Source organism: Rosa chinensis, chromosome 1 (genome assembly GCF_002994745.2).
Source record: "Rosa chinensis cultivar Old Blush chromosome 1, RchiOBHm-V2, whole genome shotgun sequence".
NCBI lineage: Eukaryota > Viridiplantae > Streptophyta > Magnoliopsida > Rosales > Rosaceae > Rosa > Rosa chinensis.
In genome coordinates, this window is record NC_037088.1 from 65,608,635 (window position 1) to 65,633,490 (window position 24,856).

The 24,856-nt window shown below is 38.7% G+C and overlaps 1 protein-coding gene and 1 long non-coding RNA gene across 3 annotated transcripts; both read left to right on the forward strand.

Moving 5' to 3' along the window:
* Positions 1–534: 534 nt before the first annotated feature.
* On the forward strand, positions 535–2,644 carry LOC121050931. The gene is made up of 2 exons (XR_005804416.1): positions 535–688; positions 2,484–2,644. It is a non-coding gene; the product is annotated as an uncharacterized LOC121050931 (long non-coding RNA).
* A 9,071-nt stretch (positions 2,645–11,715) lies between these two features.
* On the forward strand, positions 11,716–14,757 carry LOC112182292 (S-type anion channel SLAH2). 2 transcript variants are annotated; one of them, XM_024320740.2, is made up of 6 exons: positions 11,716–11,822; positions 12,330–12,483; positions 12,627–13,145; positions 13,233–14,006; positions 14,180–14,211; positions 14,309–14,757. In XM_024320740.2, the coding sequence occupies exons 2-6, from the start codon at positions 12,352–12,354 to the stop codon at positions 14,682–14,684; spliced, it is 1,833 nt and encodes a 610-aa protein (XP_024176508.1). In that variant the 5' UTR covers positions 11,716–11,822; positions 12,330–12,351; the 3' UTR covers positions 14,685–14,757. The 2 variants fall into 2 exon arrangements, with proteins under 2 accessions (XP_024176508.1, XP_040368385.1); XM_040512451.1 differs by lacking the exon at positions 11,716–11,822 and having other exon boundaries at positions 11,899–12,483.
* The last annotated feature ends 10,099 nt before the right edge of the window (positions 14,758–24,856 follow it).

Below are 24,856 nucleotides of genomic sequence, written 5' to 3' on the forward strand. Positions count from 1 at the left end.
CATTCTAAGATACCTTCAACTTAGAAATAATCCAAGTATCTTTTAAGCATTTTTTTTGTTTAGAGACCAATGATACCACATGCTATACTTACACGTTATATAGGTAATTTTTTTTAGAGTTCTAGTAAACTTACTAAAATACCTTAGTTCGTATTTCTTGTGTACACTCGATATTTGTTATTGAGCTCAAAACTCTCATCTATATTATTTGTATGATGCATGTCATTTTAGTAATAGTTATTGCCAACACATATTTGAACCTTAAGAAAGCATATCAATCTTCGTATTAGTTTGAGTAGATGTGTATCTATATGTATATGTATACACAATTCAAATGCCAATACATCTAGAAGAGCTAATCTGATTTTTTTTCCAACCATATCTAGCTTTATAGGAAATTTCCAAGCCCTTGTAAGTGCTTTGTGAACTTCCAACCCACTTTTGACTTACAAGTGTTAATTGATTTTTTTAATGCATTTTTCTAGCCTATATAAACATATGATCTGATCATATTTCCTACAAGCCTTAAGATCAAGTGCAAAACTGATTTGGAAGCCTTAGTTGTAGAGAAAACTCACCTCACTAATCCTTCATCATTTTTCTCTTAAGAAGCTCCCTTTGTTTTTCTCAAAGAAGTCCAAGCTTGAATCCAAGACCAAAACATTCACTCCATCTCTGAGTTTCTTAAGTAAGTACATGAATACATTCCTATATTCTTTTGCCTTTAAGATTTATCAAAGTGCATAACCGATGATAAAATGGAAAAGAATCTGTTTTGCTGCAGCCATATATTTTCGTGTTTGATAAAAGTTAATCTTGTCAAAAATATTTATATTTTCAGTTTCTTTATAAAAAATCCTTCAGTTTAGGCTTTTGAATCACTAAAAAAGGTTAAGAAATGAAGAAGTTATGGCTAATCAAAGTTTTCAACTTTCAAACTCGCTAGAAATCTCTTACAGCTATCACAACTTCAAAAATTCATATCTCTCTCATTTCTTAACCATTTTCTACAAACTTTATATCAATTTGAAGCTTAGGACCTCTACTTTTATTCTGGAAATTTTGAGAAGTAATGGTGAAATATACAGTACGTAAAGACTTAGACATCAAAGGTTAATATTAAGAAAATCGGTTTCTGCGCTGTTCTGGTATTTTACCATTTATGGACTATATCACTCTGATCTGGACTACATGACTTATCCCATTGAATTCCTTATGAAAAATCCTATGACTTGGTGTCCTCACTTGACTATTTCGGACATGAATTGAACAAGTTATAAAAACAGAAAGTTGACGGTACTTGGTATATCATTTTGATTGACGAATGGACACTTTGGACTAAGATTTCCAATACTGTGGAAAAATGACTACTGACTCTTTGACTACTAACTATTATTCTCTTACTACTTTTAATTTTCAGTACCTTTATTTTATCGCACATTTACTTTCAAGTTTAATTTGCAGTACTTTTATTTTATCGCACATTTACTTTCAAGTTTAATTTGCAGTACCTTTATTTTATCGCACATTTACTTTCAAGTTTAATTTGCAGTACCTTTATTTTATTGCAAAATTACTTTCAAGTTTTGAGTATATATATATATATATATATATATATATATATTAATTTGTCCACACAATTTCAGTTATATTTATGTAAGCTTGTTTATATGCTTTGTTATTATTTATGTAGCTGTTTTATTTACTACTTAAAGCTTACTATGCTTTATTGACGTAATTATATCTGGAGATGTGAAATTGGGTGATTAGTACTACCCCGTGCTTAAGTGAATTACTGGTAAAAGTGTGTTGTGTTATGAGAAGTTAGCCTTGGGCCCTAGTCCCTACAGATAGTGCACTATTATACTCTTAGGAAGGTTGCTTACTTTGAGTATACATACTTTGGTAGTGTCCTTGGTATGCTGATGGCTGTCCCATGCTTTGGTATAGTACGTTGGACCCTAGCATGTGGATTTATGATTTGTTACCAGTCAACCTGGTTTTCCCGTGTTTTGGGTATAGTACGTTGGACCCTAACACGTGGATTTATGATTTGTTACCAGTTAATCCGAAAATTCACTAAAAAGAGAAGTGTACTTATATTATTTTGATCAAATATCTATCTGCAATATATATATTATCAACATGTTATGGTGCTAAGTGAAAAGAGAATCAAGCGTGTATTGCTTAAAGTTTATTTCACATATTAATGCTGCAATATTTGTTGGTTTGATAAGAAGATGTGACTATGTGATTTATTACCAAACCATTCACACGAATGAATATATTTGTATATATGTGTGTGTATGTATTGTGTGTATACATATACATATTTAAGAAATCGTGTGAACATATAGATGGTTCTCGGTACATTTTTACTTGGTTGTTCAGTTTTGATTTCTTATAAGACACACTAGTATAAGAATGTAAGCTGTACTTACTGGGTCTGTGTTACTCATGATGCTACACCTTCATGTTTTCAGGTAACGAGTAGATGCATGGGGAAAAATGGGATGAACCTACTAAATAAAAGAAAGTTTTTCCTACTGCTATTTCAAGAGTTTGAGTACTGTAATATGTTTTGCTAAACTTTGGTATTGTATAAATAATGATTTCGTTTCCTAATAAAAGTACTATTCAGATATATCTCTACATAGTCTTTTACTTTCTTTCAATTTATTCAAAAGGAAGTAGTTTTATTTATTTCGACTCACGTCACAAATTCATGAGCCATATTTCAATACAATATTGGCCTTAAATTTGGGGGCGTGACACAACCATTAAGACCTCAAGGAAAGGAATGAATGCAATAGATTCATAACAATCTGGTCATATTGAGATCTTAATTGAAATGCTAAGCACACACCTTATAATCATAAGCCAAAATAAAATAAAAATTGAAGCTTAATGTATGATTAAAATGCAACGGACATTTTACATTATGCAGGAAGCTAACTGCCATACTAATAATTCTAAATCTAGAAGAACAAACTCATTCATAGATATATCTCAAGATATAGTATTGACTTCATTCTCAAAACAACTCACAATATATTCTTTTCAAATTTTTGGAGTAGAAAGGCAATATGTTTAATGAGAAAGAGTTATACTCGCAACAACTAAATGAATACCAGACTTATCTTTATGTCCAAGCTTTTCACAAGAAAACATCCACCAACGAGATCTACTCTTAAGATTGTTGGAAATTTGGTTGATAGATGTTATTTTCGTCATCAGATTTCGTTTCCTACAAAATTCACAAATACAATATTTTATTAGTAAATAAATATAATCACATTAATGCCATAATAAGCTGAAAATAGAAGATCAACACTTATCTTTTAGATTTGCAAGTCGCCACCCAATGATTATTTAAGAAAGAGTTTAAGGTTGAGGCGTTAAACAATGCCCTTAAGAGCAGATTTCGCCCCTCGGAGACAATGTCTCAGTGTAGCAGGTTTGTGGCGCCCTACTCTCCAGGGTACAACAACCTCGAACCTTGTATGTGTACACTCACAATACTCGGATCGTATCGAACAGCTTGAAACTTTCTTTTGGTGGAATAGATAAATTAAACGAAACACATGAATACTTTGATCTCAGAAAGGAAACAAAGGAGATTGAATTTCTTGTTGTGTTTTTTTTTTTATCCGGAAAGCTAGGGATTATATATATGGTAGGAATGATCAACGCGATGATAATTTAACAATAGCAATTAAGCTATGTAACTTATGTAACCGAAAGGAATATTATGACATTGATTAGGAAGAATCAAAACGTCAAAATAGGAATGACATTTAAAATCTGCAACTTATGTAACAGAAAGACAATATATATCTTGACATTGATGAGTAAACCAAAACGGAAGAAAGCAAATAAAGAACCACCACAATTGTAGACTTTGAACAAATGAATGATATATGAGTAAACTGATGAAATCTTTGTGTCAATCACAATCAAAGAGAGTTAATGACTATTGTCATTTGCAATTAAATGTCCAATGGAGGTTTCAAATATAGCTGATATTTTGAAGTATTCTAACTAAATTCCAACAATCCGGCCCCCACTATTTCAAAATATCAAAATTCCAAGGAAAGTGAAAGATATGTTGTAGGAGAATGTCATTGTGTTTATTATTGATAATAGGAGCCCTTTAAATAGGGAGTTATAAGGTACCAAAAAGGTAATAGAATCCGATTACAATTGAATACCTAGAATACATTCCTATTACAACTCTAAACCCTAGTTTGTAGAGGCACACATTATGTCGATATCCTTCAACACTCCCCCTTGTGCCGCTCAAACTTGGTGATGACGCTTTGATTGTTGCCTCGTTAAAAACCTTGCCAGGTAACAAAAACCCTGCGGGACAAAAATTACCCTGGTCGAAGGACAAAAAGAGCACAACACGTCCTTCACTCTTCGAGATCGAACATGTAGACATCATGCCTCCCCCTGATGTCAATATCTCCCCCTGATTTCTTCAATTATGAGAGTTCGGATAACTTTCTCAATCTGATGCTCTTCACATGTTTCTCGAAGGTGGATTTTGGTAACGACTTAGTAAATAAGTCCGCTATATTATCCTCTGATCGGATTTGGTTCATTTCAATATTTAGAAATGCTTGTTGTCATTTTGATGGAGGGGATGAGGAGCACGGAAGGTGGGATTTTGCCTTGTTGTGTCCGATCCCACACTTCCGTCATCTCTTTTCTCTGTAAGGATAGAACAAGCCCATATCAATCGTAGTTCTCAAATATCGAAAGATTGTCTTCATACCAATCTAATGGAGTTGCATTGGCGCGGGGCTATATCTGGCCAACAAATTCATAATAATTGAGGTGTCTGGTCTTGTATTGTGCTAAGTACAATATTGCGCCTATTGTACATAAGTAAACACTACTGCTATTAACACGTCTTCGTCATCATCCCTGGGACGAAACGGATCCCTCTTAGGGCCAAGACTACGGACGACCATGGTGCATCTTTGACTTTATCAAAAATGTCTCTTGATACGGTATACAAGTTCTGAAACTAGACAAAATCGTGTTCTCCCAATGTCCTTCCTCTCAAACTCGGATTTCAGGTGTTCAGCGGTTTCCCTTAACTCTCAAGGGTTCCAATTATGTTTATCAACATAAACCGCGACAATTGCAAATCCGAAACTTGTCATGGAAATGCGTGGGCATAATTCATCATATTCTTTCTCAATCAAGTAGTCATTTTAGTGAGCATTTCAACCTCGTTGCAAATGCGCTCCGTGGTATAGAGCCACGTACTTGACTTGGGTAAATAAAGTCCACAAGAACCTTCATTATATTCTGTATCTAGATCCCCATAGAGATATGTAGTGACCACATTCGTAAGCTGCATGTTCAGTTATTTGGAAACTACCAAACTGACAAGGTAGTGGAGTGCAATGACATCCATTACGAGAGAATATGTCTTCTCGTAGTCGATTCCAGGGCGTTGTGAGAAACCTTGCGCCATAAGGCGAGATTACCATCTCTTTTTCTTATCACGCTATCTAACGAAAACCTATTAATGTCAAGAGGTTTTATGTTAGGAGGTGTTGGCATCTCAGGCCCGAAATCCTTCCTCTTCGTTAGTGAATCCAATTCAACCTAGACCGCATCTTTCCATTTAAGCCAATTTTCTCTACGTTGGCATTCTTCAACGGAGTAAGGTTTGATGTCATTGGTTTCAATAATTCCACGTCCTCATGTACACTAGTGTAGTTCGTAGAGATCTCTATATTCTCAGGAGTTGGTTCTAACATTGAGGCTTTCCCCAACGATGTCTCTTGGACATAACCACAATCCAAAATATTCTCATGAGACGGCTTTTGAGTATCAATGATCAATGGATCAAGTTGTGCCAAACTCGCTCTCTTCTTAGGGCGAGAATCCATCGAACCTATGGGTCTCGTACTCTCTCTAGCGGAACTCATGGCCTATGATACCATTATGCCACCTTAGTGGCGTCACCATACCACCATCCATGGTAGTGGTGCAATACCCATCTTCTCTGGGTGACACCATGTCCTCTTGTGGGGATATCAATCCTTGCAGGCATGTTTGTAGCAGGTATATGTGATCTCGTCACTTTTAGGGGATCAAGATGAGACATAGTGGGGACAGACCATGACAATTCATGTCGTTCCTGTTGAACATTGACGTTCTAATCTCCCCCTAACGACGGGAAGACTGTCTTATCAAAGTGATAATTCGCAAATCCAGCGAAATAAAGATCGCCTGTCAAGGGTTCTACATAGCGGACTTATAGTTGGAGACTCATGTCCAATAAATATATATATATATATATATATATATATATATATGCAATCGTTGCAATGACTCATGTTGATGCGCTGTGGCAGCGCAATTGGCACATGAACCGCACACTCAAATATGCATAAATATGAGATATTAGACTCTAACCCAGTCACTAGTTGTAACACAAATAAAAGTTACGTGGCTGCTATGAGTCGTAAACGAATTAGGATAGCTGCATGCAATATTGCATAACCCAAGCGGAAAATATTGGTGCGCATTACCAAAGTCCGGGCTACCATCGTAGTCTTTTAATGGTGGCTTTTCCGCGAGACCAATTGGGTGTGTACATGAGAATATGATACTTAATATCAATACCCAATGATATGCAATAGTCATTGAAAATTGTCGATGTAAACTCTCTAGCATTATCAAGTCAAATTGACTGAATGTGATGATCTAGGTAGTGAGCCCGTAGCCATATGTTATGTGCTAGGAGTGTAGTATAAGCAGCATTACTAATGGATAATGGCACAACACGTGACCAGCGTGTTTGTGTATCAACCAACACCATAAAACATCTATACGGTCCGCAAGTTGGTTGATCAAATCCATAGAATTCCCTTAGATTCTTTGTAAGAATGGAATTATTTCCTCAATCTCCTTTGCTCAATCTTAAATAACAGGCTTTACAGAACGAAACATGGGCTTTATAATCAACCAATGAAGGTTTTGGTTAAGCCATAATGTCACAATAGACTTGAGAAGTAGAGATATGAGTTTATGGCGTCAATGCCATGTATTTGCCGCAGGGGGTAGGCGGCGCCGGCCATGTATGGTCGGTCTTTGCACAATCATAGCTTCATGAGACGCATGTGCAGCTCCTCTAACCAATTCTTGGTTCTTACTTTTCTTCGTTCTGAAAGTGGATGTTCGTGCAAAGTCTTTAATACACAGATCATCATGTCAAAGCCTATATATGTCAGAATCCCACAAGTCGTCTCTCATGACATGGTTGGATTCAATAACTCAAATAGTGGTTGCATACAACCCACTAGTGCGACACATAAGTTTCTCTAATACTCGTTTATGTCCGTAGTCATTAGAGGTGATGCAAATGAACTCTGTCCATTCTCATAATGTGTTTCCACATGAAAACCATTGGCTCTTATATAATAAAGTTCGAATTAAGGTTTGTCCAAGACATTAAGTAAAAGAATTGACACTTTATTAATAGCCAATGATTACATCAAAGTTTCCAAAATCTAATCCAAAATAAAATCAAAGTAAGACACATTGTAGTCACTTTATTCGTTTGGTAACTCCAATCAAATATGACCAGGAAAGTAGAGAGAGATGTTGGTGGAGCAAGGCACTCTTAAGTACCAATAATCTCATTGACTTTCCTAGACATCACATTTTATTGGGTCCGCCACATAAGAAAGAGTTAATACAATTGTCATTTATTGACTAAGGCAAATTGTCATTACAAAAGTTCTTGGAAAAATAAAAGGACTAATCTAATCAAAGTCTGCTGCATCCTTGTGCACTTCATCTTCAGCTTTGAAGTCCTCTATGGTGAGATTGACATCTCCACCATCTTCTTATTCTTCTGTAAGGTACACTTATTGCTCCCTCAGGTCCCTATATGCCCTGTATCTTGAAGCTAGTTCCTCGCTTGCCTTGCATTGCTTGAACCAATGCTCAATTGATCCACATCGATGACACTCATCATTTTGGTTGCCTCCTTTTGATTGAGGTGCACGTTGTGCACGTTGTGGGCGTTCCCTAGGAGGGTTGGTGCCACCACCACGACCCATGGCGCCACCATTACGGCTAGGGATACCACGACCCCCTCTCCCACGTGTGACATTACCACCACGTGTATCCACACCAAACTTGCGATTTCCTTCCTGGTTAGGGCGGTTATATGGGCCCATACGTCCCTCATGTCCCCCATTCTTAGGGTACCGCTCCTTGCGCCCTCCTTTGGGTGCATTATAATTCGCCTCATGAACGCTCTTAGTTCCAAAGGACCTTGAATTATAATTCCTCACGAGTATGTTATCATGTTTCTGAGCTACAAATATAACATTGATAAGCTGATGAAACCTCATGATCCGTCCAGCATTGACTTCAGTACGGTATTGCTTTGATACCACAATGGCTGAAACGGGGAAGTTGGATAGAGTTTTCTCAATTAGCTCTTGCTCTGTGATAGGTTGTCCACAAAACCTCAACATGGACTGTATGCGAAGAGCTTCTGAATTATATTCAGCAACAGACTTGAAATCAGCAAAGCGCAGGTTGTTCCATTGAACCTTCAAGTCAGGGAGGAGGGAATCTTGGACATTGCCAAAGCGCTCTTCTAGCGCTACCCATAGCTCTCTTGCATTCTTGATCGACATATACTCCAATCTGAGTGCCTTGTCCATATGGCGCATTAAGATAACAGCTTGAGCATGCTTTGTAGGTGTTGGCACGAACACAAGATCCGGGTTAGGTGCCTGGATTATGGGTAATATTCCCTTTGAAGTGAGATGGTTCTCAACATCGGTTACCCAACTGTGGTAATCCGAGCCTGTTGAGTCAAGCATGGGAAAGTCGAGTCTAGGTTCATTCGACATCCTGAAAATAAGAAGAGAAGATATATTAGTTTCGGAGTTAAACTTCCACGAAAACTAAAACAATAATATTTCCGAGCTATGCTACCAAGAAATCAATTTCCAAGAATCTCTTTTGGATTAGACCAAACAATAATGTTTTAATATGGTCACAATTTGATGCTTACGGACGCTCTTAGTCCAAGCATTGTGAACGCTCTTAGTTCACACGAACACTCTTAATTCGTTTAATTATGAACACTTTTAGTTCATACGAACACTCTTAGTTCGTTAAACATGAATCCCCACAATTCTGCTTTGTTAAATATTAAAATCATTTGGCAACATATATTCCAATATTTGCAGAAAATAAAAGGAATGTAAATACAAGAAAGCAGCAACCTTAATTATAAAAACTTACGTGATTGTTCTTGGCTTGAAGACACGCGCGTGTTGATGCAGGCATGTAGCTAAATTAGGATTGCTGGAATCTGGTCGGAAAATTGGCTGTTGGTGGGCTGCCCTTCTCCCTTCCTTTTTTTTTTTCGGGCCCAGCCCTTCTCCCTTCCTTTTTTTTCTTTCTTCCTCCTCTTTTTTTTTCTTTCCGGGCCCAGCCCTTCTCCCCACCTTTTTTTCTCTGGGCCGGCCGGGTCCCTTTTTTTTTTTTTTTCTTTCTTCTTTCTTTTCCTTCGGTCTTCTTCTTCTTTCTTTCCTATGTTCTTCTTCCTCCTAATCTGCAGGCGGACTGGAACAGGCGACTGGGCAGGCGGACTGGAACAGGTGAACTGGGCAGGGCAAGGAGGCCGCAGGTCGTGTGGCAGATGGCTTGGGGCTACGGGCTTGGGTGCAGCGCGGGCTGCAGGGAGGTGGCTGGAGGCTGGAGCGATGTGCAGTGGCTGCAGGGTACGCGGGGGCTGTAGTAGTGGACTGCAGGAGGCGTGGCAGGAGGCTAGGGCGGCAGAGGCTTCAGTAGGCTTGCAGAGAAGGCTGCATGCTTTTCGGCAGTTTTCTTGGTGAGGCTGCTTAGGGTTTTTTTTTTTTTTTTTTTTGCGGTTGGGGTTAGAACTCGTGCTGATAACGTGTTGTATGAGAATGCAATTGTGTTTATTATTGATAATAGGAGCCATTTAAATAGGGAGTTACAAGGTACCAAAAAGGTAATAGAATCCGATTACAATTGAATACCTAGAACACATTCCTATTACAACTCTAAACCCTAGTTTGTAGAGGCACACATTATGTCAATATCCTTCAGCACTCCGCCTTGTGCCGCTCAAACTTGGTGATAACGCTTTGATTGTTGCCTCGTTAAAAATCTTGCCAGGTAACAAAAACTATGTGGGACAAAAATAACCTTGGTCGAAGGACAAAAAGAGTACAACACGTCCTTCACTCTTTGAGATCGAACATGTAGACATCATGCCTCCCCCTGATGTCAATATCTCCGCCTGATTGCTACAATCAGGGGAGTTCGGATAACTTTCTCAATCCGATGCTCTTCACATGTTTCTCGAAGGTGGATTTTGGTAACGACTTAGTAAATAAGTCCGCTACATTATCCTCTGATCGGATTTTGGTTCATTTCAATATTTAGAAATGCTTGTTGTCATTTTGATGGAGGGGAGGAGGAGCACGGAATGTGGCATTTTGCCTTGTGGGGTCCGATCCCACACTTCTGTCATCTCTTTTCTCTGTAGGGATAGAACAAGTACATGAATACTTTGAGCTCGGAAAGGAAACAAAGGAGATTGAATTTCTTGTTGTGTTTTTTTTTATCTGGAAAGCTAGGGATTATATAAATGATAGGAATGATCAACGCGGTGATAATTTAACAATAGCAATTAAGCTGTGTAACTTATGTAACCGAAAGGAATATTATGACATTGATTAGGAAGAATCAAAACGTCAAAATAGGAATGACATTTAAAATCTGTAACTTATGTAACAGAAAGACAATATATATCTTGACATTGATGAGTAAACCAAAACAGAATGAAGCAAATAAAGAACCACCACAATTGCAGACTTTAAACAAATGAATGATATATGAGTAAACTGATGAAATTTTTGTGTCAATCACAATCAAAGAGAGTTAATGACTATTGTCATTTGCAATTAAATGTCCAATGGAGGTTTCAAATATAGCTGGTATTTTGAAATATTCTAACTAAATTCCAACAATCCCCCACTATTTCAAAATACCAAAATTCCAAGGAAAGTGAAAGATAAGGAATACCAAAAGAAAGTGAGAATCAATGCATCAAAACTGGTGTCTTTTGGACTATGAACCAGCTATAGGACAAATTAGTCGTGACCCATGAAACCTTAGTGAAAATAAAATTTTCTATGAACCAAAATTTCTAATTGTGAATCAGACAACTAACCATCCACATTAACTCTCGGATCAAGCTGTTCGAAGCGGGGTGGCGCGAATAGGCCATGCGCCCTACCTGGATATTCATGAATGCTCTCATAGGACTATTCTAACTAAATTCCAACAGCTGATCTTTCAATTGCCTATGTGGTCAAACCTAAAGTTTGCGATCAAAGCATGACAGTTCATTTCAAGCCTGTCTCTGATTGCAACTGCTAAAATATGGTTGTCTTATGCAAAAGTTGTATTAATTCTCAAGTAATTTAAGTAGCCGTGTCGCTATCAAAGATGAAGTACAGCTGATAATGGCCGGGAGTAGTTAGTAGCCTGCATTAGACTACCGATGCTATCGGCTTCATGCATATAGCTGAAAGACGTGTGCTACTTATGCTCTTTGGTCGTCTTCAATATCTATAAATATGGTCTTTATTCTGCATTTTCTTTGATACTCATCTGCTCGAGAACGAAGCTAACACGCTAATACACTAATTAGTTGAACATGATTAGGCTTGTCTGCATGATAGATTGATAGGCGATTGCCTAGGTTAATTTGCTTCCAGTATTGTCCATCGGTCAGTCTTCTTTTTTTCTTTTGATTCAACATTATCTATCTGTTTATATATTGTGAGTTCTGCATATATAGATTGCTGTATAATCGATATGTGTTGTTTTTGTTTAATATATATGCATTACTTATCAGTGATCAATAATTCTTAAATATAGTAGTACCATGGATCTGATCCTGCGGTAGATTATAGGCATCACTTACATATTATCTTTAGTTGTGAACTTGTGAGGCAGGTATCCCAAATGATCAAATATATATTGAAGTTCTTAAAAATGTAAAATCTCTTGATGGTGTCAGTAGCTTTAAACGAAAACGAACAAAAAATATATAACTCTGTGTAATCAGCTTCATCAGTTTAGCTATAAAATTACGAAGTCAGATTTCTTGCTGGATAATACGAGGCGGTTAGTTTAAAGTCGGAAAGTTTTGTTATAAATTCCAGTGATTCACCATCTATCATAAAAGTCATTTATTTGATTGGTTGAACTGTCCCTTTATCACTTTTCATCAGCTGCAAACTCTTTGGGAAAACTATGGATTCTGAAGAACAGGTTTCCCTTCAAATTCCATCTCTCATCAAATACATATCCTCTAATGAAGTGGTTGGTTTTGATAATGTTGAGGAGCATACCATTCTCAATGATAAGCCTCAACCATCAGCTGAGGTAAGTTTGTCTTAAAGATTGAGGTCTACAGAAAGGAATATTGTATCATGTTTGTTTTTTCATTGATAGGAATTCAGTGAGAAGCAAAAGAAAAGTTCCTATGGTTGTGCATATAGTAACTTCTGTTTGAATTGTTATAACAGGAAATTGAGATAGCTGCTTTAGAAAGCACAGTTGATGAATATGAACAACCAATTCATCAAAGGATGCACTCTGTTTCTATTAGTATGCCGCCATCACCCGTGGAAGTTCATTTAGAGAAAATAAAAGGAATTCTCTTCAGTCCTGAAACAATTTTCAACGGTGGAATTCCAGATTCTTCTTCTGCTGCAATTAAGAGTCCTAGTAGCAGCAAACTTCCGGAAGCAGCAAAGTGTCACTCTCAACCCTTGCCAAAAGGCTCTGCATTTGAAGATCAGGCAACGCATGCTGGGCATTTCCCCTATCATCCAAGTATTATAACGCTGAGAGATAACAGGTTTGATAATTTCAAGACATGGTCCGGAAAATTTAAAAGGCAGATAACACTACTACGGGGAAAGACACCGCGAAAAAGTGATCAACCAGAGAATGCTTTTGCTCAAAGTACAGATCAAGTTGACCGTTTACCCGCAGACCGTTACTTTGATGCATTGGAAGGGCCTGAGTTGGACACTCTTAGGGTAATTCATGCTCTCTTTATTCAGTATTCTCAGTTGTTTGTATATTTTCTAAGAAATGATAAGATGATTTGGTATTAAACTAAACAGGCTTCAGAGGAAATAATGCTTCCAGAGGACAAGCAGTGGCCATTTCTTCTCCGGTATCCCATTTCTTCATTTAGCATCTGCCTTGGTGTCAGCAGCCACGCTATTTTGTGGAAAACCCTACCTACCTCGGCCTCCACGAAATTTCTCCACTTGAACCTTAAAACAAATTTGGCTCTGTGGTGCATTGCCGTTGCTACATTAGTTGGTGTTGCTTGCATCTACCTTCTTAAAATCATCTTTTACTTTGAAGCAGTTCGTCGCGAGTATTTCCACCCAATTCGAATCAACTTCTTCTTTTCCCCATTTATAGCCATCTTATTCTTAGCTCTAGGAGTGCCACCTTCCATTTCTAGCAACCTCCATCCAGCTCTCTGGTACATCATCATGACCCCACTTTTATGTCTTGAGCTTAAAATCTATGGACAGTGGATGTCAGGAGGGCAACGCCGGCTTTCAAAAGTAGCCAATCCTGTTAACCATCTCTCCATTGTTGGCAACTTTGCGGGGGCTCTGCTAGGTGCTTCAATGGGACTAAGAGAAGGACCAATATTCTTCTTCGCAGTTGGGATGGTTCACTATATGGTCTTATTTGTAACTCTTTACCAGAGACTTCCAACAAATGAGACAGTAATCCCAAAGGAGCTCCATCCTGTGTTCTTTCTGTTTGTTGCTACACCTAGCGCAGCTTCCATGGCTTGGGCAAGAATCCAAGGCTCCTTTGATTATGGCTCGCGGATTGCTTACTTCATCGCCATGTTCCTTTATCTCTCACTGGCAAGTACATATAACTTTCGTCAATTAAGTTGCACCTATCAATGTCATCAAACATGCCTGACTATGTGGCATGATAAGATTTTCATAGAAATTTCATCCTTCGCTTTGTCAAGTCTCATGACTAGTATTCCGGTACTAACTTTCTTTTCTATCCTTTTTCTCTGCTTGTACAGGCAGTCCGAATCAATTTCTTCCGAGGATTCAAGTAAGATATCATCAATCTCATTATTTCTAGAGTGCTGAAAGGAATTTTCCATCATTAGTTTGTACATCAAATTAGCTTTTAACATCAATTGAAACAGGTTCTCATTGGCATGGTGGGCATACACTTTCCCAATGACTGGTGCTGCCATTGCAACCATCAGGTACTCGAATGAAGTAACGACTGTAGCAACTCAAGCTTTGGCTGTCATACTCTCCATCATTGCCACGCTCACGGTCACTGCTCTCTTCATAACAACCGTCTTGCATGCCTTTGTGCTTCAAGACCTCTTCCCCAATGACATTGCAATTGCCATCAGCGACAGAAGCCCAAATGTACCACGCAGAAAGTGGTTCCATCTAAAAAATGGAACCTCTTCGGATTCAAAAGACATTGAGAATTTCTTGAAGTCAGCAACAAGCTCAGAAAAAAAGGATTTGGAAATTAAAACGTTACTTGAAACTGCCAAGCTCTAGCTAGCTGCTTGAACATGAGAGGAACTTAAGTTCCAGTAAACATGTCAAATCTAGCATATGTAAAGACTAAAGAGTAGCTAATATATGTTGTAGGAGAATAAAATTGTGTGTTATCATTGATAATAGGAGCCCTTTAAATAGGGAGTTACAAGGTACCCAAAAAGGTAATAGAATCTGATTACAATTGAATACCTAGAACACATTCCTATTAAAACTCTAAACCCTAGTTTGTAGAGGCACACATTATGTCGATATCCTTCAACACTCCCCTTTGTGCCGCTCAAACTTGGTGATGAAGCTTTGATTGTTGCCTCGTTAAAAACCTTGCCAGATAACAAAAACCATGTGGGACAAAAATAACCCTGGTCGAAGGACAAAAGGAGCACAACACGTCCTTCACTCTTCGAGATCGAACATGTAGACATCATGCCTCCCCCTGATGTCAATATCTCCCCATGATTGCTACAATCATGGGAGTTCGGATAACTTTCTCAATCCGATGCTCTTCACATGTTTCTCGAAGGTAGATTTGGTAACGACTTAGTAAATAAGTGAAGGAATGGATGGATTTCAAAACTTTTTAATTAGTGCGGAATTAGTTTAACCATTAAACTACTAACTAAACATAAAATTCATTCCTTTAACCCATGATCTTGGCTTATTGTGATATGTATATAAACATAGCATGCATAGTAAGGAAGAACAAAGAGGGAGTTTATGTTATACTCACCCTTGGAGCGTGATCTCAATCCGATCCAAGTGAACCACCAAAGTTCCTCTCCTTGATCTCTCCTTGTGTGTGTTTCCTCCACCTTGAAGCACCTTGAATTAAGAACTCCTTCTTGTACTCCTTCTTGTGCTTGTGATCTTCTCCTTGATGTAATAAGTAAAGCCACAAAAAGATATGGCCTCTAAGGATCTTCACCAAGTGAATCAAGAGATGAAGAAAGATGAAAGAAAAGAAGAAATTATGCAAGTGTTCTTCTTTCCTTTAATTTTGTAATGGACCAAGAAAGAACTCTTTCTCTCTCTCTCTCTCAAATCTGAAAATAATAGTGTGGAGACACACTTATTCTCTTTGTCCATGCTTTCACTTTTATATAATAGGAAATAACTCCAATTACTAAAAGAAAATATTGACTTTCATAAAGCCAATATTTTGGCTGGTCCATACTTGTTATTGGGCACTAAAAATGTGTCTTGGGCTTTCATTTAAATCTCATTTAGTGAAGCCCAAGTCCACACCAAAAACCCGACAATCGTTTAGGCCCAATAGGTTCGGTTTTACCCGAAAATCCTAATTATGTCCAAATAATAAATCTAATTAATTATTTGGTCATAACCAACTCTTGTTTAATCTTCTTCATATACAATCTCAATGATCCACTTATATGGTGTGCGATCTCTTAGGTTCTAATTAACAAGGCAGTGAAGTTTATAGAAACCATTCTATTTTGTTTACGAATCAAAAACTCCATTTTTGATTCTCCCTTGTTATTAGGATTATAAATGTTTATTAATCCTCGGGGACTTCACAAGTCATGAGTGACGTCTTGCAACATATCATGACTACCCTAGTTAATGTAGAATGACAAAGAACCTATTCAATTGGAATTACAATACAATACGGTCCTTCTCTAACACTATGTTCTAAATCACATCATCGGGGTATGGAATTGATATGTCAATCCCCTAATGTGATTTTCATTCTTATGTGATTCTTAGAATGTGATTAGAAACTCCTTTTTAATCTCATTCAATGCTTTGGCCAAAGACTCATTGAATCACATCTTTGAACATACACCTTATTTACTTAAGGATAGAGATTCCTTATTGTACACTCACATGTCTCCATGACCGAATTGATTATACCAATGAATGCATCTATTATATCCATTAAGGGACACAATATTATTGCATCATCAAGAAATAATCAATTCACTCATAAGACAACTATGGTGTCTCAGATCAAAGGACTAATTTGTATTATTGCAATTTAGAGTTCAAGTTTGACATGTAAGTAAGACTCCATACAAGAACTCTAATGATCGCGTTCAGTGTACTCTTTAAATTAAAAGCACCCACATACTTGTATTAGTGTCTCCACACAAATGACAAGAGACATATCATCCTCCATATTGAGCATACATAGTATGTGCTAGTCTTTCCGAATTATCAATGTCCAAGTGATAATCCTATGACTAGGAACCTTTTAGGATAAGAGTGTGAAAGAGTAAAGGTCTCACACATCTAACTCTTTAGATTACTTTCTCTTTAACTCATATTCCTTGGACCTTGTTCAATCAAATATCAAATATAAGTAATGAACAATAAACTTGCCCTTTTGATTAATAATAATTACAATAATAATTACATCAAAATGATTGTTTTAGGACACAATTCCTTCAATAAGTCCGCTACATTATCCTCTTATCGGATTTGGTTCACTTCAGTATTTAGAAGTGCTTGTTGTCATTTTGATGGAGAGGGGAGGAGGAGCACATAATGTGGCATTTTGCCTTGTGGAGTTCGATCCTACACTTCCGTTGTTTCTCTTCTCTCTGTAGGGATAAAACAAGCCCATATCAATCGTACCTCTCAAATATCGAAAGATTGTCTTTATACCAATCTAATGGCATTGCGTTGGCGCAGGGCTATGTCTAGCCAACAAGTTCATAATAATTGAGGTGTCCAGTCTTGTATTGTGCTAAGTACAATAATGCGCCTATTGTACATAAGTAAGCACTTCTGCTATTAACACATCTTCGTCATCATCCTTGGGACGAAACGGATCCCTTTTAGGGCCAAGACTACGGACGACCATGGGAGTGCATTTTTGACTTTATCAAAAATGTCTATTGACACGGTATACAAGTTCTGAATCTAGACAAAACCGTGTTCTCCCAAGGTCATTCCTCTCAAACTCGGATTTCAGGTGTTCAGCGGTTTCCCTTAACTCTCAAGGGTTCCAATTATGTTTATCAACATAAACCGCGACAATTACAAATCCGGAACTTGTCGTGGAAACGCGTGGGCATAGTTCATCATATCCCTTCCCAATCAAGTAGTCATTTTAGTGAGCATTTCAACCTCGTTGTAAATACGCTCCGTGGTCTAGAGCCACTTGACTTGGGTAAATGAAGTCCACAAGAACCTTCATTATATTCCGTGTCTAGATCCCCATAGAGATACGTAGTGACCACATTCGTAAGCTGCATATTCAGTTATTTGGAAACTACCAAACTGACAAGGTAGTGGAGTGCAATGACATCCATTACGAGAGAATATGTCTTCTCGTAGTCGATTCCAGGGCGTTGTGAGAAACCTTGCTCCATAAGGCAAGATTACCATCTCTTTTTCTCATCACGCTATCTAACGAAGACCTATTAATGTCAATAGGTTTTATATTAGGAGGTGTTGGCATCTCAGGCCCGAAATCATTCCTCTTCGTTAGTGAATCCAATTCAACCTGGATTGCATCTTTCCATTTAAGCCAATTTTCTCTACGTTGGCATTCTTCAACTGAGTAAGGTTCGATGTCATTGGTCTCAATAATTTTACGTCTTTATGTACACTAGTGTAGTTCGTAGAGATCTCTATATTCTCAGGAATTGGTTCTAACATTGAGGCGTCCCCCAACGATGTCTCTTGGACATAACCACAATCCAAAATATTCTCATGAGACGGATTATGAGTATCAATGATCAATAGATCAAGTTGTGCCAAACTCGCTCTCTTCTTAGGGTGAGAATCCATCGAACCTATGGGTCTCCTACTCTCTCAAGCGGAACCCATGGCCTATGACGCCATTATGCCACCTTTATGGCGTCACCATACTACCATCCATGGTAGTGGTGCAGTACCCATCTTCTCTAGGTGGCACCATGTCCTCTTGTGGGGACATCAATCCTTGCAGGCATGTTTGCAGCAGGTATATGTGATCTCGTCACTTTTAGGGGATCAATATGAGACATAGTGGGGACAAACCACGACAATTCCTGTCGTTCCTGTTGAACTTTGACGTTCTAATCTCCCCCTAACGACTGGAAGACTATCTCATCAAAGTGACAATTCGCAAATCCAGTGAAATAGAGATCGCCTGGCAAGGGTTCTACATAGCGGACTTATATTTGGAGACTCATGTCCAACAAATATATATATGCTTTCGTTGCAATGACTCATGTTGATGCACTGTGGCGGCGCAATTGGCACATGAACCGCACACTCAAATATGCATAAATACGAGATATTAGACTCAAACCCAGTCACTAGCTGTAACGCAAATAAAAGTTGAGTGGCTGCTATGAGTCGTAGACGAATTAGCATAGCTGCAAGCGATATTGCATAACCCAAGCGGAAATATTGGTGCGCATTACCAATGTCCAGGCTACCATCGTAGTCATTGAATGGTAGCTTTTCCGCGAGACCAATTGGATGTGTACATGGGAATATGATACTTGATATCAATACCCAATGATATGCAATAGTCATCGAAAATTTTCGATGTAAACTCTCTAGCATTATCAAGTCAAATTGACTGAATGGGATGATCTGGGTAGTGAGCCCGTAGCTATATGTTATGTACTAGGAGTGTAGCATAAGCAGCATTACGAGTGGATAATGACACAACACGTGACCAGCGTGTTTACGTATCAACCAACACCATAAAACATCTATATGGTCCGCAAGTTGGTTGATCAAATCCATAGAATTCCCTTAGATTCGTTGTAAGAATGGAATTATTTCCTCAATCTCCTTTGCATAGGATGGTCTCAATCCTAAATAACAGGCTTTACAGAACGAAACATGGGCTTTATAATCAACCAATAAAGCTTTTGGTTAAGCCATAATGTCATAATAGACTTGAGAAGTAGAGAGAGCAGTTTATGGCATCAATGCCATGTATTTTCCACAGGGGGTAGGCGGCACCGGTCATGTATGGCCGGTCTTTGCACAATCATGGCGCCATGAGGCTCATGTGCAGCTCCTCGAACCAATTCTTGGTTCTTACTTTTCTTCGTTCTGAAAATGGATGTCCGTGTAAAGTCTTTAATACACAGATCATCATGTCAAAGCCTATATGTGTCAAAATCCCATAAGTCGTCTCTCATAACATAGTTGGATTCAATAACTCAAATAGTGGTTGCATACAACCCACTAGAGCGACACATAAGTTTCTCTAATACTCGTTTATGTCCGTAGTCATTGGAGGTGATGCAAAGGAACTCTGTCCATTCTCATAATGTGTTTCCACATGAAAACCATTGGCTCTTATATAATAAAGTTCGAATTAAGGTATGTCCAAGACATTAAGTAAAAGAATTGACACTTTATTAATAGCCAATGATTACATCAAAGTTTCCAAAATCTAATCCAAAATAAAATCAAAGTAAGACACATTGTAGTCACTCTATCCATTTGGTAACTCCAATCAAATATGACCAGGAAAGTAGAGAGAGATGTTGGTGGAGCGATGCTCTCTTAAGTACTAATAATCTCAATGACTTTCCTACACATCACATTTTATTGGGTCCGCCACATAAGAAAGTGTTAAGACAATTGTCATTTATTGACTAAGGCAAATTGCCATTACAAAAGTTCATGGAAAAATAAAAATGACTAATCTAATCAAAGTCTGTTGCATCCATGTGCACTTCATCTTCAGCTTTGAAGTCCTCTATGGTGAGATTGACATCTCCACCATCTTCTTCTTCTTCTGCAAGGTACACTTCTTGCTCTCTCAGTTCCCTATATGCCCTGTATCCTGTAGCTAGTTCCTCGCTTGCCTTGCATTGCTTGAACCAATGCTCAATTGACCCACATCGATGACACTCATCATTGTGGTTGCCTCCCTTTAATTGTGGTGCATGTTGTGCACGTTGCGGGCGTTCCCTAGAAGGGTTGGTGCCACCACCACGACCCATTGAGCCACCATTACGGCTAGGGATACCACGATCCCCTCTCCCACGTATGGCATTACCACCACGTGTATCCACACCAAACTTGCGGTTTCCTTCCTGGTTAGGCGGTGATATGGGCCCATACGTCCCTCATGTCCCCCCTTCTTAGGGTACAGCTCCTTGTGCCCTCCTTTGGGTGCATTATAATTCATCTCATGAACGCTCTTAGTTCCAATGGGCCTTGAATTATAATTCCTCACGAGTATGTTATCATGTTTCTCAGCTACAGATATAACATTGATAAGCTAATGAAACCTCGTGATCCATCCAGCATTGACTTCAGTACGGTATTGGTTTGATACCACAATGGCTGAAACAGGGAAGGTGGAGAGAGTTTTCTCAATTAGCTCTTGCTCTGTGACAGGTTGTCCACAAAACCTCAACATGGACTGTATGGGAAGAGCTTCTGAATTATATTCAGCAACATACTTGAAATCAGCAAAGCGCATGTTGTTCCATTGAACCTTCAAGTCAGGGAGGAGGGAATCTTGGACATTGCCAAAGCGCTCTTCTAGCACTACCCATAGCTCTCTTGCATTCTTGATCGACATATACTCCAATCTGAGTGCCTTGTCCATATGGCGTTGCATCAAGATAACTGCTTGAGCATGCTTTGTAGATGTTCGGTTGAACACAAGATCCGAGTTTGGTGCCTGGATTATGGGTAATATTCCCTTGGAAGTGAGATGATTCTCAACATCGGTTACCCAACTGTGGTAATCCGAGCCTGTTGAGTCAAGCATGGGAAAATCGAGTCTAGGTTCATTCGACATCCTGAAAATAAGAAGAGAAGATATATTAGTTTCGGAGCTAAACTTCCACGAAAACTAAAATAATAAGATTTCCGAGCTATGCTACCAAGAAATCAATTTCCAAGAATCTCTTTTGGATTAGACCAAATAATGATGTTTTAATATGGTCACAATTTGATGCTTACGGACGCTCTTAGTCCAAGCATTGTGAACGCTCTTAGTTCACACGAACACTCTTAGTTCGTTTAATAGGAACACTCTTAGTTCATACAAACACTCTTAGTTCGTTAAGCGTGAATCCCCACAATTCCGCTTTGTTAAATATCAAAATCATTTGGCAACATATATTCCAATATTTGCAGAAAATAAAAGGAATTTAAAGTATAAAAAGCAGCAACTTTAATTACAAAAACTTACTTGATAATTCCGGGCTTGAGAACACGCGCGTACGTGTTGATGCAAGCGTGTGTAAAGATTTTTTTTTTTGGGTTTCTGCTGATTTGTGGCCCACCTTTTTTTTCTTTTTCTTCCTTTTTTTTCTTTCTCTCCCCCCTTTTTTTCTTCTGGGCCGGCCGGGTCCCTTCTTTTTTCTGTTTTTTTTTTTTCGGTCTTCTTTCTTCCTCTGGTTCTTCTCCCTACAGTTTGCCGATGTGTAGAGGGGGCTGGTGCGCGGGCTATGCGGAGGGAGGCTGATCGGAGGCCTGGGCTGCTGCAGATCGGAGGCCGAGGCTGCTGCTGCAGTTCGGAGGCCGGGGCTGCTGCTGCTGGTCGGTGGTCTGGGCTGCTGCTGCTGCAGATCGCGACCTGGTGCTGGCAGGGGCGTGTGTAGCGTGGGCTGCTGGTGCGGTGGCGGTAGCAAGCAGAAAAGTTGCGTCTGGGCGCAGGGGCACCGTGCAGAAGGCAGGGCAGCGACGCAGGAGGGCGTCTGTGCAGCGTGGGCTGCTGGTGTGGTGGCGGTAGCAAGCAGAAAGCTTGCGGGTTTGTGTAGGCTGCAGGGGAGGAGGCCGGAAGAAGGATCTGGAGGTCCAGCCGGAGAGGTGAGGCTGAGGCCGGGTTGGGAATTTTTTTTTTTTGTTTGGGTTTTTGGGTTGGCGGCAGAGAAGAAAAATGTTTTTTTCTTCTAGGGTTTTTTTTTTTCTTTTTTCTGAAGCTAGGGTTAGAACTCGTGCTGATAACGTGTTGTAGGATAATAGAATTGTGTGTTATCATTGATAATAGGAGCCCTTTAAATAAGGAGTTACAAGGTACCAAAAAAGGTAATATAATCTAATTACAATTGAATACCTAGAACACATTCCTATTACAACTCTAAACCCTAGTTTGTAGAGGCACACATTATGTCGATATCCTTCAACAATATACGCATTTTTTGTGCTGCAAGTTTTTTGTATGATGTATGCTAGTTTAGCTTTTCAGAACCGCTCTGAAAAAAGAATAAACTGGTTGATGATTTTGCTTAATTCATTGTCTTACTCAATACGCAAATAATAACATGCTAAACCACTAGGTGAACCCAGCTGATTGATAAGGATATACTAATAGAGTTATAGTGTGTTCCATTCCTAAGAAGTTGGAATACTTGGAGGAGTGGAGGATTAAAGACCTCCTCAAGAAGTTATCTATTTTTGTCGCTCATCGATCCTATGATTCCTATCTACCTCAGGACTTTAGAAGACACAACTGAAAAAAGCATCAACATCAGTGATGATGAACCTAGTACTATTGCCTGTTGTGTAACTATGGGCTTAAAACTTGGGCTTAGTTGTCAGATCTCAATGGGTTGATTGTGAGTTTGATTAACTTGTGATAGAGTATTCAGGCCCAACATATGGAATGCAGTGTGTAAGAAATTATGGTTCAAGTATATTGTACCCTGGTTTGTGTCGAGTTCATGTTCATTATGATCGATCATCAAGTACGAAGATTCTGTCCAAAACAGGTACAGTAGTGCCTAAATAACTTTCAAATAATTATTCCTACTATCTAGCGCTACTAGCCAGTTATGTACTACTCACTTGCGTGAAATGAAATAATTCAAGTTTTGATGACTACTGCCATTGCTTGTCCCTAACTAAGACCCAACCCTTTGACCTCTAAATAAGTTTTGTTTTTCTATGTTAACACATATATCCTTGATTTACATATTTTTGACTAATTTACAACATTTGTTTTGGGTGGGATAATGATTGTCTAACAGAAAGTAAAAATCTTGTCGGTAGGAAGTCTAGAGAAAGAGTGGGTTCAAGAGTCACGAGCGTACTTAAGTGCTTCTAGGTGAATCTATAGTACGTATGTCATGAAACTGTTTCACATTTTACGTGTTTTGTAAAGTTATGGGGATAAAGTGTCTGAAAAAATGTCTCCATAAATTACAATAAGAAAGAGTAGAGAAGTTCTACAACTATACGAGAATGCACATCTTAATCATATTCTTTCGGCTTGTGGATAAATAGTCATGAATCCACAATTGTTCAAAGTGGATTATTCCGTCCATAATTTTCTATCCCTATATATATCTACTGCGTGTCTACATATAGGATGTAGTTGCAATTGACGAAGCAAGGGTGTTAGGTGTTAGCTTGTGACCAACATTAGCTGTTAGTATGAAGGAACACATGTTAATGATAAGCTAGGTTGCGTGGTTAATTACGACTTGGCTTGATTAGCCCGCACTCAATTGCTTCCTCTAGCTAGCTAGGCGCTAAAGAGACCAATTGCAGCAGAGGGACAAGTAGCATGTCTGATAGTTGCTGGTCCCCCACAGCTTAATCTGATATACATAGCTATTAGTAGTCCATTACAAGCCTGGAATGGCAAAACAAAATGATAAAGCTACTCTATGTTGTGCTTCCTTGGCCACAAAACAGAAAATCCAAAGCCGAAGACAAAACGAGAAGTAGAAAGAAACACACATATATCCAATGTCATATCCAGCTTTGGCATTTCATGCTAGCACAGTTTGTCCATGTCTCCCTATCCTCCTCAGCTTCACATGTCAGACGTACGTATTGACCGATATTAGGCTACCCACATCGAAGAAATGGAGCTAGCTTTGTTTTCAATCTCAAGCTTCACAAAATCGAGCTAGACAGGTAGATCTAGCTTCATGATCATCAAAAGACCGAAAGAAATGGGCATTCATGCATCTACTGCTCTGCATGTGCTTTGCCTAAGGCTAGCTCGTTTCGTTTTGGGGACCAGCTAGAATGAAAAGTTTGTTCTTTGTTGTACTATAGCTGACTCCGTAAACCCGAAACCCTAAACCCTATGACAAACTCATCACTCTTTTCCATCACTAATGTTTTTCTCGGACAAATTTGTAGCAAATAATTCATCAGCAAATTAAGCAGTGAATCTGGGAAACTAGAGGACTACAGAAGTGTGTGTAAGACAAGATTTTGAATGCTTTGAGACCGTGCCTATAAAATATCCTTTCGGTTCCATATGTAGATAGGTAAAT

Bases quoted from the DNA above. Each gene is read 5' to 3' on its own strand.
- LOC112182292 (XM_024320740.2), top strand. From the start codon at position 12,352: ATGGATTCTGAAGAACAGGTTTCCCTTCAAATTCCATCTCTCATCAAA. The intron at 13,146-13,232 runs GTAATTCATGCT...TAAACTAAACAG, and splicing joins CTGAGTTGGACACTCTTAGG to GCTTCAGAGGAAATAATGCT. The intron at 14,212-14,308 runs GTAAGATATCAT...CAATTGAAACAG, and splicing joins AATTTCTTCCGAGGATTCAA to GTTCTCATTGGCATGGTGGG.